Source organism: Plecotus auritus (genome assembly GCF_963455305.1).
Source record: "Plecotus auritus genome assembly, chromosome: 3".
NCBI lineage: Eukaryota > Metazoa > Chordata > Mammalia > Chiroptera > Vespertilionidae > Plecotus > Plecotus auritus.
In genome coordinates this window covers 164,965,956-164,984,268 of record NC_137772.1, presented here as the reverse complement: position 1 = coordinate 164,984,268, position 18,313 = coordinate 164,965,956, and the positions used below count along the sequence as shown (strand labels likewise).

Sequence of the window (18,313 nt, the reverse complement as noted above, 5' to 3'; positions counted from 1 at the left end):
CTACTGGGGATGGAACCTGCAACCTTTTAGTGTATAGGATGATGCTCCAACAACTGAGCACCTGGCCAGGGCAGAAATACTTTTATATAGCCATCAGTCTTATATTGGACAAGGAGCCAGATTTTACCATGTGCTTGCTCCTTATTTATAACAACGTAACATAATTTACTTATAAAACCATTTTAACTGTCACCTCTAATTCTGAAACATAACTATTATTTTTGAATAGTAACCTTCCAGGCTTAAATTTCAAATGTATGTTTTAATGGTTATAATAATAGATAAATATAACTTTATAACCTATTTTTATAAGCCTGTTTCTTTCTGTTAGTCTTCATAGCCATCATCTTAAATGATTATTTTCAGTGCAAACATTTTTAATGAACGTAGGAAACTTTATATAAATAAAAATAAAATCAATGTTATAGAAAATAATTTACATATGATCATAACATGAATACATAAATATGATAATTAATTTTCTGTGCTGTAGTGCTATAATCACTCATATAGTATGGTTCTTTTAAATCAGAAATAGTTGGAAGACAGAGATATTTTCTTTAAAAGAACAGCTTTTTTTGTTTTTGTTTCCTTTAAATTTTTTTTATTATAAAATATATAAAACCGCCCGGCCGGCAGGGCTCAGTGGCTGAGCATTGACCTAGGAACCAGGAGGTCATGGTTTCATTCCCGGTCAGTGCACATGCCGGGGTTGCGGGCTCGATCCCCAGGAGGGGGCGTGCAGGAGGCAGCCAATCCGTGATTCTCTCATCATTGATGTTTCCATCTCTTTCTCCCTCTCAGAAATCAATAAAAAAATAATATATATATATTTTTAAAAAGTATATAAAACCTAAAATTTGCCATTTTTAGTGCAAAAGTCAGTGGCAGTAATTACAATCAGGATGTTGTGCAACCGTCACTACTATTTCCAAAATTTTTCATCATCCCAAACAAGAATAGCTTTTTAATACACTACTTTTAGAAGTACTATAATATCTTATAAATATATTCATAGTATTTTAAGTAGTGATATTGTTTTAGTAATGTGTGATATTGTCAGAAAGAAGAAAAAAATGAGAAAAATTCTAAATCCCAATAAAATGTGGATTTTGAAATAATCTGGATGGTATTTTTTTCACTGTTCATAATGACTTTCTAACAGTTAAATCACCAGGGTTTTTTTGTTTGTTTGTTTTTGTTTTGTTTTGTTTTTTCAGAAAAATATCTGTTAGTGTTATTAAAATTAATTGCTTTTAAAAAAAGAACTATGATTATTTAAAAAATATATACTTCCATATACATCATGAGGAATTTTCATATTTTTTATTATTTTATCCTGTTTCTTTATTCCATTACCTGATCTGTTGTTGGTCATTCCATTTTCTCCCCCATAAAAATGAGGCCTGTAGTTTTTATAGCAATTTATCAATGATTAGTAGCTATCTTAAAATAATATTATTTTATTATTCTTTTCAGGTATTGAGTCTTAGAACAGAAATTTTTTATTGATAGTGATATTTGATTCCTAGTTTTTCTACTTAAATATAGCTACAAGCAATCTTATAAAATAAAATGATGTATCTTTTGTTACATTCTTAACCTCAAAATAAGCATAAAGAGATAAAACATTGTCTAACTTAAGAGTTAGACAATTTTACATATTGGTTTATAAAATGAATTAATTAATAGAAAGAGAGGCATAGGCTGTTAACCTGTTTTAGAAATGCAATAGGAGGACTACAGTGAGGTGATTGTGGGTTTTGGGGCTGGAGGGAGGGTATAGAGGAGATACATGGGGATGGACGGGGACCTGAGTTGGTGTGGTGAACACACAATACAGTGTACAGATGATGTGCTGTAGAATTGTGCACCTGAAACCTGTATAATTTTGTTAACCAATGTCACTCCAATAAAATAAATAAATGAATAAATAAATGCAGTAGGAGAATATATATGACAAAGTATCATAAAAATTATGTTGGGTTAGACATTAAGTACTAGATAAACTACATTTGAAGTTTTTGAGCTAGAACAGTTTTCCTACAAGTAAAGAGAAATTTTTAAATCCCTTACTAAAGTGATGCTAAGCATGTGAGTGCAAGAGTCATTGGAGCCTCCCTTTTGCCATATTTGTCTAATGTATCACATATCAGGCTGATTACTATTTTCAGCAACAGTATTCATGACTGAAACCCTACAGTTAACCTTTAGAAGAGCAAAAGGAAATATACTTACTAAAAAGGTGACCCTAATGTACACATATTTTCTATCTTTCTGCTTTATTGCTTGCATGTTTAAGCAGCTTTTTTTTTAAATTTGTTGCGTAGAATTACTAAGTGTGCGTTTAAAGATCAAAGTCATCTTAGGATGGTAAACTAACATCAGGAATAGGGCATAGCTAAATAATTTGGCAGCAGTAATTTTAAAATATTTATTTTGACATACAGAGTGAGACAGCTATTGCTAATTGAAATTGTATAAAACGTATCATTTTAAAAGGTTTTCAGCTTGAGTTCAGTACTGAAAACTATAAGTATGTGTGTATCTTTAGTCAGAGTTGTATTTACATTTTGAGTAAACTTTTTTATTGTAAGTACTGAATGTATTCATTGTGTACTTCCTAGATCAGTAGAATACCTTTCCATACTGTTACTGTTTAATGTGATTATTCATATTCTGTTGAATATTAAATTTTCCAAAAATGTTTCTTGCCTTTTCAAATAGTTAATATCTTTTATATTGATAGATTTTACTAGTTATTGTTTTCCATTGGAGATCTGTGGCTTTTTTCTAAGCCTCTGTAGAAAATGTATTCTGTTAGAGACAGTGAAATATATTGAGCTATAGCTGACACTATTTTGTTTTGCTTTTTCAGGTGGTTGAACAGGGTATGTTTGTAAAGCACTGCAAAGTAGAAGTATACCTCACAGAATTGAAGCTCTGTGAAAATGGAAACATGAACAATGTTGTTACCCGAAGATTTAGCAAAGCTGACACAATAGGTAATGCAAGATCTGTTAAATCATTGCTATTAGAAATTTAATTATAATTCTATTTGTTAAATGTTACCAGGATGATAACGATGATAAGGATCTGTATTTAACATTATAGATTCCCAAGCTTGATGTACTATGTCTTAGCTTAATGTTGAATTATTTATGGTTTCTAAATTCACTTTGCATTATTAGATGAATTAATATTTGTGCCATTTTACTTCTTTAAAAACATCAAATCATTTATTTTGAGTTTAGCATTTGAAAATGTATATTTTGTTTTTAACAGGATTATAAATTAAAGAACTGTTAATGATGAGTAGATTAGGGAATTAAAGTTTCAAATAAAAGTGTACCTAACTCCCTTTATATTTTTACTAGAGGCCTGGTGCACGAAATTTGTGCACTGTGGCAGGGGGGAGGGGGGAAGTCCCTCAGCTCAGCCTGCACCCTCTCCAATCTGGGACCCCTCGGGGGATGTCCAACTGCCGGTTTAGGCCACAGGGATTGGGCCTAAACTGGCAATCATACATCCCTCTCACAATCCAGGACTGCTGGCTCCCAACCGCTCACCTGCCTGGTTGCCCCTAACCGCTTCTGCCTACCAGCCTGCTCACCCATTAACCACTCCCCTGCCAGCCTGATCAACACCTAACTGCTCCCCTGTCAGCCCGATCGCCCCCAACTGCCCTCCCCACCAGCCTGGCTGCCCCCAACTGCCCTCCCCTGCTGGCCCGGTCGCCCCCAACTGCCCTCCCTGCCGGCCTGGTCCCCCCGCAACTGCCCTCCCCTGCCAGCCTAGTCACCCCTAACTGCCCTCTTCTCCCGGCCTAGTTGCCCCTAACAGCCCTCCCCTGCAGGCCTGGTCCCCCCCCCAACTACCCTTCCCTGTAGGCCTGTTCACCCCTACTGCCCTCCCCTGCAGGCCTGGTCCCCTCCAACTGCCCTCCCCTGCCAGCCTTGTAGCTCCTAACTGCCCTCCCCTGCAGGCCTGGTCGCCCACAACTGCCCTCCCCTGCCGGCCCGGTCACCCCTAACTGCCCTCCCCTGCAGGCCTGGTCACCCCCAACTGCCCTCCCCTGCAGGCCTGGTCTCCCCAACTGCCCTTTTCTGCTGGCCCGGTCACGCCCAACTGCCCTTTTCTGCTGGCCCGGTCACCCCTAACTGCTCTCCCCTGCAGGCCTGGTCGCCCCTAACTGCCCTCCCCTGCAGGCCTGGTCCCCCCCAACTGCCCTCCCCTCCTGGTCTGGTCGCCCCCAACTGCCCTCCCCTGCAGGCCTGGTCACCCCTAACTGCCAGCCCAGTCGCCCCCAACTGCCCTCCCCTGCCGGCCTGGTTGCCCCTAACAGCCCTCCCCTGCAGGCCTGGTCCCCCCCAACTGCCCTCCCCTCCCGGTCTGGTCGCCCCCAACTGCCCTCTCCTGCTGGCCTGATTGCTCACAACTGCCCTCCCCTGTTGGCCATCTTCTGGCAGCCATCTTGTGACCACATGCGGGCGGCATCTTGTGTGAGGGCGTGATGGTCAATTTGCTTATTACCTCTTTATTATATAGGCTATGTCTACATATCTGTATATATATCTATAAATGTACATTGAAATTTATGTAAATTTTTTCATTCTATTTAAAGGCCACATTGTAAATATACTACCAAGAATATATTGAGTGAAAAGTTTTTTAAATAAACAATTAATAATTTAATCACTAATTTTAGTACATTTGGTAAAAACAGCTAAAGATAAAAATCATAAACTAGTTATTTTCAAATAAAGCTATTGGAAAACAAGGTTAGTAGTAATAATTTGATCTTTTTGTAAAATATAAAGAAACTTTGGAGATAACACTTAATGCAGAGCTCTTCAACAAGGAAGAGAGGTTATAAATTAAGGCACTGTTTAGTTTTCCTTGTTGGAAGCAATCATTAAGTACACTTTGCTTACAAGTAAATAAAAGAATTTCTGAATTTTTTATGCCATTTGACTTTTACCAGTCACCCATTTCACAGCAGGAAAATACTTTTAATCTATATTTTTCATAAAATAGTACCATCTTTCAACATCCTGTGCTTGTTAATCCTAATGTTTTCACCGAAAAAATATTATGTGTGATTTTTTTTATTTTTACCTTCTTTATTTAGCTAGGACATTTCAATAAACTCACAGTCACTTTTCTAACTTGAATGCTTAAAATATTAGGAATTCCATATGTAACTCTTATATTATGAAAAAATTAACTTTTGAATTTCAAGATTTGTGGAATATCGTTAGGAGAAGAAAACAATTCTACATACTAAATACTGAAAGTTTTCAATATAATACAGTAGAGTGCCCTTATTAATGGAGCATATGTGAATGCCTAAAACCAAGGATAGTACCAAACTCTATGTATATCTGTACTATGTTTCCTCCTATACACACATATCTATGATAAAGTTTAATTTATAAATTAGGCACAGTTAGAGATTATCCTATATAATAAAAGGCTAATATGCAAATTGTCCCCTTGGGAGTTCTACTGACTAGGAGTTTGACCGCTTGCTATGACTTGCGCTGACCACCAGGGGCTGGCACAGAATGAAGGAAGGCCCCGGCCAGCCACCAGGAGGCCCCAATCGGCCCTGATCACCGGCCAGGCCTAGGGACCCTACCCATGCATGAATTTCGTGCATGGGGCCTCAAAGTTAACAACACTAACTAATGATAACTTAATAGAACAATATACTGTAATAAAAGTTATATGAATGTTGTTTGTCTCAATATTTTATTGTACTACTAGAGGCCCAGTACACGAAAGTCATGCATGTGTAGGGTCCCTAGGCTTGGCCAGCGATTAGGGCCAATCAGGTTTCCCACCTCCTCCTTCTCTTGCTCTCTTAGCGCCCCACTGCTGCCGCTGGTCACCTGCCATTTTCCACACCACCCCCTAGTGGTCAGCGCGAGTGATCAAACTCCCGAGGGGACACTTTGCATATTAGCCTTATATAGATAGATAGATAGATAGATAGATAGATAGATAGTCACCATTTCACTTAAAAGAAGCATTTTACATTTCTTTAACGTATCCAAATTGCCAGCATCACTATTCTTGCACTCTGGGGCCATTATTAAATAAAATAGGGTTATTTGAACACTGCAGTACTATGGCAGTTGTGACTGAGACAGTTACTGAGTGACTGGCAGCAGGTAGCATATACAGCATAGATGTGCCATACAAAGGAATGACTCACGTCCATGGTAGGACAGAGCAGAGAGCTAAGATTTCATCCTGCTACTCAGAACACAGGCAATTTAAAATTTATGAATTGCATTTTTCTGGAATTTTCCATTTAATATTATTAGACCACAGTTGACCACAGGTAACATAAACTGCAAGAAGCAAAACTGCGGTGGGGGGAGGGGGTACTACTATCTATAATATTACATTAATCATGACATTAAAATCTGTACAATAAGAATCTATAAATCTATCCCAGGAGTATAGTCTATTAAAATTAATTCAGCCGTAGCTGGTTTGGCTCAGTGGGTAGAGTGTCAGCCTGCGGAATGAAGGGTCCTGGGTTTGATTCCAGTCAAAGGCACATGCCCCATTTGTGGGGTCAATCCCCAGTAGGGGGTGTGCAGAAGGCAGCTGATCGATGATACTCTCTCATCGATGTTTCTATCCCTTCCTCTCTGAAATCAATAAAAATATATTTAAAAACAAACTATTTAAATTGTAAATTATATTTAATTTAATATTAATTGTTCTGAAATTAGTTATGTCATAATTAAAAATATTTTCCATTTGTAACATCTCTGAGTCATACTTTATTTTCTAACGCCTACATATCATCAGAAAAATTATGTTGATTTTATAATATGTAAACAGTTAAAATTTAAGCTATTTGACATAAATTATACTTTGGTGTTAATATGATTGAACTCCTTTACCTTTTGAGATCTCAATTTCCCTAAGTAATCATCTGTGAGAGTTATAATTACCATTTTCTTAAAAAGCACACCTGGTCTTAAAAATCTTGTTTATTGTGGGGTTTTTTTTACATATTTTTTACATATTCGTTCACCTATTCTTACTATCATATCAGTATTTTAAATTTGGGACTTTTATGCTGGTGAGCACTTAGGTCTACGTGGTATATATTTAAATACTATATTTACAAATCTTGTCTCCTTAAATCTAGATACAATTGAAAAGGAAATAAGAAAAATCTTCAATATTCCAGATGAAAAGGAGACCAGATTGTGGAACAAATACATGAGCAATACATTTGAACCTCTGAATAAACCAGACAGCACCATTCAGGATGCTGGTTTATACCAAGGACAGGTATTGTTTACTAATACTGTTTATTTTAAGCATACCATACATGAAGCTTTCATGAGTCACAAACTTTTTGGACATCCTGACATCTATAGTGGGTCCTATTGGCTCTCGCTTCCTTTTTCTAACTCATGTCTTCCTTGTCCTTGCTGGACACTTAACAATAACTTCTGTTTCCCACTTTGAACTTGAATATCAAAAGAAATAAGTTTCCATTAAAAAAAACAAAACAGCTAAATAAGATGGGTCAGTCAACTTTCTATAAAGGATTAAGTAAATATTTTTGGTTCAGCCATCTCTGTGGTTTCTGTCACAACTACAACTCTGCCATTGTTAGTATAATGAAAGTAACCGTAGAGAGGATATGTAAACAAATGGAAATGGCTATGTTCCAACAAACTATTTACAAAAGCAGTCAGTAAACTAAGTGAAATATAGTTTGCCAGCTCCTGCTAGAAGGTATCAAGCCCCAATTTGTTCTTTCTTTATGATATAATCCAGAGAAATGAATATGTTGAAAAATGAAGACATTTAAATACAGTCAGCAAATCCTACTGATTCTGCCTTCTAAATATTTCTTTAATCTCCGTGTCATTCCCAGTCCTTATTTAACAGCTCTCTCTGCCTCCAGTGTTTTGCATATCTACTTTCAATCTTCCATATTTCTGTAATAGACTATAAAAACAGTTATTTGATACTTACTTTAGCCATTATATTCTTAAGTGAAATCTTAAATTTTTAATATGTAATACAATTAAAAGTAGAGTTACCTGATTGAAGCTGGAGTGAGGAACTTGGAACTCTACTATTCATCAACACTCCCCTCCCTAACAAGCCAACTCTCTTTCTTGTCTATCAATAGACCACCACGTCTCTCCTTGGTTACCATTTAGCAGGCCTTGAGGTAGCTCTGAGGGACAATTTTAAATATATAGTTTTATTTCATTAACTCTTATCAGTGATTGGTCCTATGTAATGACTATTGTTCTTTTTATTATGTACATTAGAAAAACTGAAGCTTCGAGAATTTAAATAATTTGATCTTGCTAGGAATATATTTATCAGATTTTGAAATAGGAATGTTTCCAAAAATGTGCATTAAATTTTCCAGATTTTAGCCCTAGCCAGTTTGGCTCAGTGGATAGAGTGTTGGCCTATAATCTGAAGGGTGACAGGTTCAATTCCGATCAAGGACACATGCCCAGGATGCAGGCTCAATCCCCAGTAGGGGATGTTCAGGAGGCAGCCAATCAATGATTCCCTCATCATTAATGTTTCTCTCTCTCTCTCACTCTCCCTTCCTCTCTGAAATCAATAAAAGCATTTAAAAAAATATTTTTCCATATTTTAGAAGTTATTTTCTAACTACTGATAAATAAACTAAACACTACCCTGAACTTTTAATGTATTTATTTTTTTTTACTAAAATTGAAAGTACCCTTATTAGGAAGTGAAACAAAGATATATTATTGAAGAGTTTGCTCCCCAAAATGAGTGGTCTTTATCTTTCTCGTGTGTGTGTGTGTGTGTGTGTGTGTGTGTGTGTGTGTGTGTGTGTGTGTTCAGTTGCTTAGTTTTTATATTTTGCTTCTTAAATTTTTGTCTTCCTTGCCTAGTTTTGGAATCAAAATGCAAATACCTCTTCACCTTATATACTGTGCTTTAATTAATCACAGGGTTACTTTAGTTTCTTAGTGAATTCAGCTAATCTTTTAAAACTATTTTTAACATGGGGTTAAGACAAACACTCTTACTGTGTCATATTTGTAGGTGTTAGTGATAGAACAGAAAAATGAAGACGGAACATGGCCAAGGGGTCCTTCTACTCCTAAGTAAGTGCTCCCCCTTTTTATGGCATATTACATGATTTAGAAGCCTTTGATTTGAGATAATGAAATCCAGAGTGATAGATGAATCTAATTGTGTGTTGTACATACCTTCTTTATATTTTAATATTTTTCCTCAGTATGGAAGTTATCTAAATTTGCATTTAAATTAATGTGCTATTATTAAAAAGGCTTCCAATTCAAATCTCTTGTAGAATGAGGTATAGTATAAATGTTATGTTATATTGTCTAATACAGTTAAATCACTCTTAAACATTTTCTTTAATGTTTTGTTTCAGGCTTTTGATACTTCTCAAGTGTCTGTTTAAAAAAATGTTCTTTATTGCAATGATTTTGATGTGAAAGTATTTTCATTAAAACATGTTTTAGAATATGAAAGCACAAGTAGAGATACATGAGTATAAGAATTGCTTTTAATAGTAAATGAGGGCTGAAAAAAATTAGAAATCTTTTTAAACTTTTTTTAAACTGTGGTAAGATCTATCCTCTAAACAATTTTTTAAGTTCACAATAGTGTTGTTAACTATAGGCACATTGTTGTACAGCAGATTTTTAGAATTTATTCATTTTGTACAACTGAAACTTTATTCCTGTTGAACACTAACTTTCCATTTCTTCCTTCCCCCAGCAACTACCATTTTACTTTGTTTCCATGAGTTTTACTAGTTTAGATACATCATATAATTAGAATTATGCAGTATTTGTCCTTCTGTGAAGTTAATTTTACCTAGCATAATATCCCCCAGGCTTATCCATGTTATCTCAGAGGGCAGGGTTTTCTTTCCTTTTTAAGACTGAATAGTATTCCATTCTCTGTGTATATCACATTTTCTATATCCGTTCATTTGTTGATGGAAATTTAGGTTGTTTCCATATTTCAGCTATTGTGAATTGTACTGCAATGAACAAGGGAGTGCAGATATTTCTTCAATATACTGGTTTTGGTTCTTCTGGATATATACCCAGAAGTGAGATTTCTGGATCATATTGTATTTCTATTTTTAATTTTTTAAGGAACCTTCATACAGTTTTCTATAGCAGCTGCATTATTTTACATTTTCACCAACAGCATACAAGGATTCTAATTTCTCCACATCCTTGTTAGCACTTATCTTTTGTTCTTTTGATAATGGTATGAGGAGATAATCTTGTGGTTTTGATTTGTATTTCTACTATGATTACTGATACTGAGCATCTTTTCATATACCTGTTGACCATTTGTATGCCTTCTTTGGAGAAATGTCTACTCAAGTCATAGGCCCATTTTTGATCTGTTATTTGGTTTTTAGCTATTGAATTGTAGGGGTTCCTCATATTTTTTGGATATTAACTCTTTATCAGGTATGTGGTATAAAGATTTTAAAATAAAGCCTGAATCCATAAAACTTCTAGAAGAAACATTAAGGCAAATGCTTCATGACATTGGTCTAGGAAGTGATTTCTTGATTATGACACCAAAAGCATAGGCACAAAAGCAATAATAGATGGGACTATATCAAACTAAGAAGTTTTTCCACAGTAAAAGAAACAATCAAGCCCTGGATGATGCAGCTCAGTTGGTTGGAACATCATTGGGTGCACCGAAGGGTTGCTGGGTCAGTTCCCCATCAGGGCACAATGCCAAGGTTGCAGATTCAATCCCTAATCGGGGCACATATGGGAGGCAACCAATTAATGTTTCTCTCTCATATTGATGTTTCTCTCCGTCTCCACCTTTCCTTTCCTCTCTCTCTAAAATTAAAAAAAAAAATTTTTTAAAGAAAGAAACAATTAACATAGTGAAAAGATAACATACAGGATAGGAAAAATATTTTGCTTGGTTTTAGAATTATCAATTCCTCCATTATCAAAAACACTTAGGTCATGGCTGGTGTGGCTCAGTGTTTGAGCATCAAACTATGAACCAAGCGGTAGCAGTTCGAAACACATTGGTGTTTCTCTCTCTCTCTCTCTCTCTCTCTCTCCCCCCCCCTCCCTCCCTCCTCCCCCCCTCTCTGAAATCAGTAAAGATATCTTAAAACACACACACACACTTAGGGCTAGTTATATATTTTTTAATGTTTTTATTGACTTGTGAGAGAAATATCTATCGGTGCCTCCTGCATGCCCCCTATTAGGGATGGATCCTGCAACTCAGACATATGCCCTGACCAGGAATTGATACATGGGAAGAGGCTCAACCAATCGAGCTACACCAGCTGGGACAGGGCTAGTTGTATTTTAATATTCAGATTTCTTATACCTTTGAGGAGATAATATGGTACATATGCCACCTATTATTTTATATTTCAGTAGAGTCCAGAGGTATCTGTCATAATCAAACACATTAATATTCAGCAAATATTTATACTGGGTAGGATAAATAAGGACTATAAATAATCCTCATATTGGTTAGATTACCCTCAAATGAATTGTGAAAAATTTTTTTAATTTTTCAGAGATTTTGGAATTCCAGGTTTTTTAGTAAGAGATTGTGGACCTGTATTTTAAAATGCTTAAAATAATGATTCTTCAATAAGTTAATGATAATTTTTGTATTTGCTAACCTAGTAAATAAAAGAGAAGAATGACCTGGTACTTAGTTTTCTTCGAACTAAAATGCACCTTTAATGAATGGTTCTCTACCTTTCTTATCTTGTGTAAAGTTGTTTTATTTAAATTTCATGAGAATGTGCCTAAGTATATTACAGTTTATTTTTACTCCATTTAGTTGCATACAATACAAAGGTAGAACTTAATATAAGAAGATTATAAAAGCACATAGTATAATTGTGTAGATTTTTTGATGAAGTTTTAGAAGTTAGGAATAATTTCATTTAGTCTCTAGATTAGAACTAGTATTGTTCTTTGCTAGTTTATCTTTAGATTGTTATATATGTTTTATTAGAGGCCCGGTGCATGGATTCTTGCACCGGTGGGGTCCCGCAGCCTGGCCTGTGCCCTCTCGCAATCCGGGACTCCTCCGGGGATGTCAGACTGCTGGTTTTGGCTCAGTCCCCGCAGGCCAGGCCCAGGGACCCCACCGGATTCGTGCACCAGACCGCTACTATGCATATAAGATCTTTGGTTAGTCTCTTTTCACCCTCCCCCTTTCCCTCTGAGATTCATCAGTCTGTTCCATTTTTTCATGCCTGTACATTGAGCATCTGCCCCCTGATGGTCAGTGCGTGTCATAGCAAATGGTCGAACGGTCGCTTAGGCTTTCATATATATAGATAGTTTTAAGTAATTCTTGATATTACAAAATTACTTGTGGGTTAATATAAAAGCACCATGAATTCCAAAGATTTGAGAGATCTTTTCAACTTAAAATTACAAAATTCACCTGAAAGATTGAACTAATTATATATTTTCTTTTATCATCTCTATGTGCTAATACAATACCATTTTTGTTTACTTAAACAGTTGTAGTAATTGCTTGTAAGGAAAAACACAATTTCTTACATAATACCTCACACAATACACATGCAATAAATATTGGTGAAAAAAGGAACTGCACTAGAGATGCATGGAAGTACAAGTCTCATTTTTCACTGAATCAAACAGTTTAATAGGGAACCCATATATTAAAGCCTGAAGAGGTAAGTATTCATTCTTTATACAATATGAGAAATACCATATAACAATATGTCCTGAATTGTCAAATGAGAGTTTATTAGAATACAACATTTTTTAAAATTATCACCTGTATATGAAAAGACTCTCAGAAACTAATAATAAAGGGAAATTTTGCTAATTTGATAAAGCCTTAAATGCCCAAAATCTATAGTAAACATATTTAATGTTAACACTTTCCTTAGCTATAGCTTCTAAGGTACAACTTTATTCAATTTTGATTAAATTGTATTATTAATTTTTTTCTTTATGGTTTCATTTAGGTATAGTTATTTCAAAGAATGCCTTTGACATTACTAACATTATAGAACTAAGTTCTAAATTTTGCTGAAATAAGTAAAAATTCCTCTTGTGAGAATAGCATGAAAAGTTGATTTAATTCAAACATTTTCACTAATCACTTAAAAATATTCACAAAAGGCATGCACTTAAGTATTTGGTGGAAAGAAAGGCAAGGGTCATTGATGATTGTCTTGGCAATTTTCATGGGCTAGAAAACAACCAGAGAAGAAACCAAAACTAACCAGATAAGGCATGAGAGGCTGAAAAAAATCAAATGGCAAACTAAGCCAGTAGTTCTTTACTCATTCATTGTCCCTCTATTACCTGTGTTCTGATTAACAGAATTCCAGTTTGGTGACTGAAACACTAAGTATAAAGTTAATCTAGTGCCACATTAATATTTTTGCAGCACTCTCCCTGAGTGTTCTGCCTGGAGAGATGGAGCACTTTATAAATTAAACCATTGCATACTACTTTTGGTTAGGATAAATAATACACACCTAGCTGACTGAAATATTGTTTCTGTGTTTTTACACTATCTGTTTCAATATTGTACCTATTTAAATGCAAGTAGAAAAACTTACCATATGCTTCTTTAAATTTTTAGAGAATAATTATGTACAATCCTATGTAATAAAAGTGTAGTATGCAAATTGTCCCCTCGACTGGGAGTTCGACCAGGGGGTAGGACTGGCCGGGGGAAGGAAGGGAGGCCCCGGCCGGCAGCTGCTAGGGACCCTACCAGTCCATGAATTTCATGCACTGGGCCTCTAGTTTGTATATATAATTACTGTAAATTAACTGTATAAGTGGATTTAGAAATAGTAAACAGAAGTATTTAATTGAAAATTATTAAAATACATATTAGGAAACATCATGTATTTCATTTTAACAAAATTTATACTGAGACTTTTTAAGTATTATAAACATGATACTCTGCTTACTTGAAACAATAGTAGGTTTAGTTATAACTGTTTTGTCTTGGTACTAAAGAGGTATAGATTACAGAAAATGCACTTAAAATTTTCTATGAAAGTATACAAATTTGTTACCAATTTTAACCTTGTTCAAATACTGGAGGGAGGGAATTGAATGATTTTGATTTGTGGTTGTTGAGAGGATGTCTCAAGAGAAAGCTTTTCATTTTCATTCATTCATACTTACATTTTTTAAATTAATATCTTTAATTTGAAATACAACCTATGAGCCATAAATCTAGGGTAATATCCCCAAACCTTCAATGTTTTGTCATTTTAAAAGACATTTTGAATTTTTATAAATTTCCCCACACATTACCTTCTTTAATCTTGTTATTATTATTCCCATTAAGAAAAAGACATTTGTGACTTCTTCTGAGAATGTAAAGTTCGAGGTAATGGTACAGTCCAACAAAATTGCCTTGGATGCAGTTAAAGATAAGGAACCAAACTGAGAGAGTAGTGAGAACTGTAGGCATGGAGTTATATTCCAAGAAGTGAGAAACATAAGCATGTATGAATTATTAAATAAAACATGTAATAAACTATATGTTAAACCTTAAAGGATGTCTCTAAATAATGATATAAGACAAAAAGATCAAGTAGGATAATCTTAAAGGTTAAGGAAAATTTGGATTTTATTTTGTCATAGAAGCTAAGGGAAAAAGAGCTTCTAGAAGAAAGGGAATGGTCAGCAATACTGAATGTTGCAGAGATTGGGAGAAGAACAAAGAGATGCAATGTATTTGACAAGTGGAGACAGCATAATGGGAATAAGAAGTGGATTACAGCGAAGGAGGGCATAAGTACTGTAGTAGAGAATGGAACAACTCGCATAAATCATTCATAATGAAAGGTACTGAAAGAAGAAAGATAATCAAGGTGGTACTTGGTTGTAAAGGCAGGATTCTTGGAAAGGAAAAGTACATATAAATTATTTTGTTAATTAAATATACACATGCTTTCCTAGGTATTTGATATCTAAAAGATAAAGGCATCATAATAATGTTACTATGAAGTTCCTATATACTGCTACTTATCATAAACTTTTTTTCCGATTATTTTTAGTTGTCCAAACTCCATATCCTTTTTGTAAATGCTTGTGTTTGTACATAAATGCACTACCTATAACTCTGTACTTTGAGATTTCTCAATTTAACAGTCATCAAGATCTTGAGTGGATACGCAGATTTTCCTTTGAAATCTTCATCTAAACACTGTACCTACTTTCTGTTGTGGAAAGATAATGTATAATCTAGTACCATGTCTCCAAGTTTTACCAAAGAGAGCATGCTAACAGTCAAGTTCATTAACTATTTGATTCAAATATATAAAGGCCATTTCCAAATTTAATTGCAGTTAGAAAATTTAGACAGTCTGTTTCATCATAAATGAATGTAATTTAAGTGTGTAGTTCTCAGATAGATGCTTGATACTCACAGGTTCTCATAAATAATTATTGAGTATTTTATTTCTTCTTTTCTCTCCTGGCTTGTTCCAAAAAGGAATTGAGCAAGTTACAGTAGCACATGTAAGTCAAAGTTAACTATAGGAATAGATACAGAAATCAGGACAAGTGGAAAATAAGCATATTTACATATTGAAGCCAGAGAAGAAGTTAGTTAACAAGAGACAAGAGCAGTAAGGGCTTTTGAAGCTATTAAAATAAATCTGCAAATGTATGGGCTTTTTTTTTTTTTTTTTTTTAGATCCTGATTCAAACCAATTGGAGGAGAAAATATACTTTTGAGAAAATTGGTATAAAATTGAACATAAACTATAAGATTGGGACCAACGGTAGTATAAAATAAAAAATCTCTTACCACTTAGCCAGTGTGGTTCCATGGTTAAGTGTCGACCCATGAACCAGGAGTTCACTGTTCAATTCCCGGTTGTGGGTTTGGTCCCTGGTGGGGGGCTGTACAGGAGGCAGCCAATCTCTGTCATCATTGATGTTTCTAACTCTTTCTTCCTCTCCCTTCCTCTCTGAAATCAATAAAAAAAAATTGTTTTTAAGTCTCTTACCTATTAGGGATGTGTACTATAGTATTCACAGGTGAAATTATGAATGTCTGAGATTTGCTTTAAAATAGTCCAGCAAAAACATGGGGAAAGGGACACAGAGGAGATGATAGATAAAACAAGAATGACAGAACGTTAATTCTTGAAGCTGAGTGACTGATACGTATAAGTACATGAGAGCTTGTGTATGTTTGGAAATTGAAGTTGAAAATAAAAATGAATGGTAGTTTTGGTTCTGAGATTCATAATGGCTAAAGAAAAGTAATTTTAGTTTTTATGGTAGAATATTTTATGTTATAAATGCCATAATTAGTAGTCAAAATAAGGAACAAGAAATAATGTTATGCCCTTGCCAGTGTGGTTCAGTTAGCGTTGTTTGGAGCATCGTCCTGTATACCGAAAGGTTGTGGGTTCGGTTCCCTGTCAGGGAACATACCTAAATTGCGATTTGAACCCTGGTTGGGGCATACAGTAGGAAACGATGCTCTGTCACATTGATATCTCTCTCTCTCTCTCTCTCTCTCTCTCTCTCTCTCTCTCTCTCTCTCTCTCTCTCTCTCTCTCTTACACACACACACACTAAAATCTGAACATATCCTCAGGTGAGGATTTAAAAAAAAAATAGTCCTAGTTGCTTTTGCTCAGTGGTTAGAGGATAGGCCCACACACTGAAGGGTCTCGGGTTCGATTCTGGCCAACTGCATGTACCTCAGTTGCAGGCCAATCCTGGGCACTGGTTGAGGCAGGTGCAGGAGGCAACCAATCCATGTGTGAGATGTTTCTCACTCTCTCTCTCTCCCTCCCTCCCACTCTCCCTCCCTCTCCCTCCCTCCTTCTTCCCCTCTACTCTAAAGAGTCATTGGAAAAAATATCCTCAGTTGGGGATTAAAAAAAAAAAAATGGGCAAAGTTTAAGGTTGCTCTTGTTTTTTTAAAGGTAATTTTTGTTTTATAGTGTTAGATTTTACAAAGTTGTATTTATGTCAGATTTGAAAGTAACTATTAAAATCTTTGTTTTGCTATGTCAACTTTCAGACTTGACTTTTCTATATTTTGGTTGCTCAATATGGTATTAGATTTTCTAGTGTGTTAAATATTCAGTTAATTTACCAAGAATAAGCTCTGTTTTTCTGTTAAAGTCAGAAGTTTAACTTAACTTAGTCTTAATTGCATGATTTTCATTGTAACATTGGAATAGGGAAATTCTAATATTGCATTCAGTTGTAAGGGCTAAAGTTTAATTTTCTCTCTTTATAAAATTATTTTAGCTATGTTGATGTTTTACCTTTTTCTGTCCTATTTAAGAGATAAGTCACTGCCTTATGTTACATCTACCTCAATCTATCAAAAATTAGTTTAACACTAGGTTAGTTAAATTTAGTATCTATGACTTAATATCTATGTGTAATATTCTAAACGTTTTTCTCTCTTCTCTTTTTAGAAAGCCACTAGAGCAAAGTTGCTAATAAACAGTGTAATATCCAAATTACATCAAAGGAAGAGAGCTAAAGGGCTCAGGTTATAATGCACAGACTGACTAGTCAACCCCTTAAAAAAACAAAAACAAAAACCCACAATGTTAACTAGATTGGACTATGTGTAATCTAGGTCAGAAGTTGGAAATCAGAATAGATAAGTGGTCAATAATGTCTGTAACACTTAAAAAGTGTTATCATATTTTAAAATTACCTGTGGACCACATCCATTCTTCCCTTTCTAATCTCCATGCTATTTAAGGGCAATCTCTCCAGTGAAGTTGTTTATTTCAGTGCTTCCTAGACCTTGTTTTTTCTTTTATTGTCTTTTCTCTCCTAACTATACAAATGCCTAGCATACTGCCACAATACAGTAGATACTCAAATAATACTCATTCTTTCTTTGTTTCTTGTCTAGAATCATCTTTCCCAAGCCTATAAATGTAAATAAACCTCTCCCATCTTTTTTTTAAAGCCATAAACTTCCCCCAAATATGATTCTTTAATTTTTCTTTTGATAGCCAATTTCTTTAAAAAGTAAAATTTCTTACTACCCATTCAGAATTTAACAAAGTCCTTATTTTACTTTTTTTTGTAACTTAGTTTATTTGACCTTTCTTTAAAACTTATTTTTGGTAACTATTTTCTAAAACAATTACCTTAATTTGAATCTATTACACTCCAGTTTTTCAAGCACTATTTTTACCTCTCTGACCAATCCTCTGGCTGGCTGGCTCTCTTCCTATTCTGGGCTGCTATGTTTGGTTGTGCAGGTTGTATAC

At 35.0% G+C, this 18,313-nt stretch overlaps 1 protein-coding gene across 8 annotated transcripts in view; it reads left to right on the top strand.

The window, feature by feature from the left end:
- USP15 (ubiquitin specific peptidase 15) overlaps nt 1-18,313 on the top strand; it is a 127,461-nt gene that overhangs the window by 48,717 nt on the left and 60,431 nt on the right. For all 8 annotated transcript variants that reach the window (XR_013960268.1, XR_013960269.1, XM_080662442.1 and 5 more), the window contains 3 exons: nt 2,879-3,005; nt 7,175-7,320; nt 9,085-9,146. Coding sequence is in view for 6 of the 8 variants with exons in the window: in XM_080662442.1 (XP_080518568.1) it covers nt 2,879-3,005; nt 7,175-7,320; nt 9,085-9,146 (335 nt within the window). In the remaining 2 variants the exon portion in view is untranslated. The remainder of the gene's footprint in view (nt 1-2,878; nt 3,006-7,174; nt 7,321-9,084; nt 9,147-18,313) is intronic.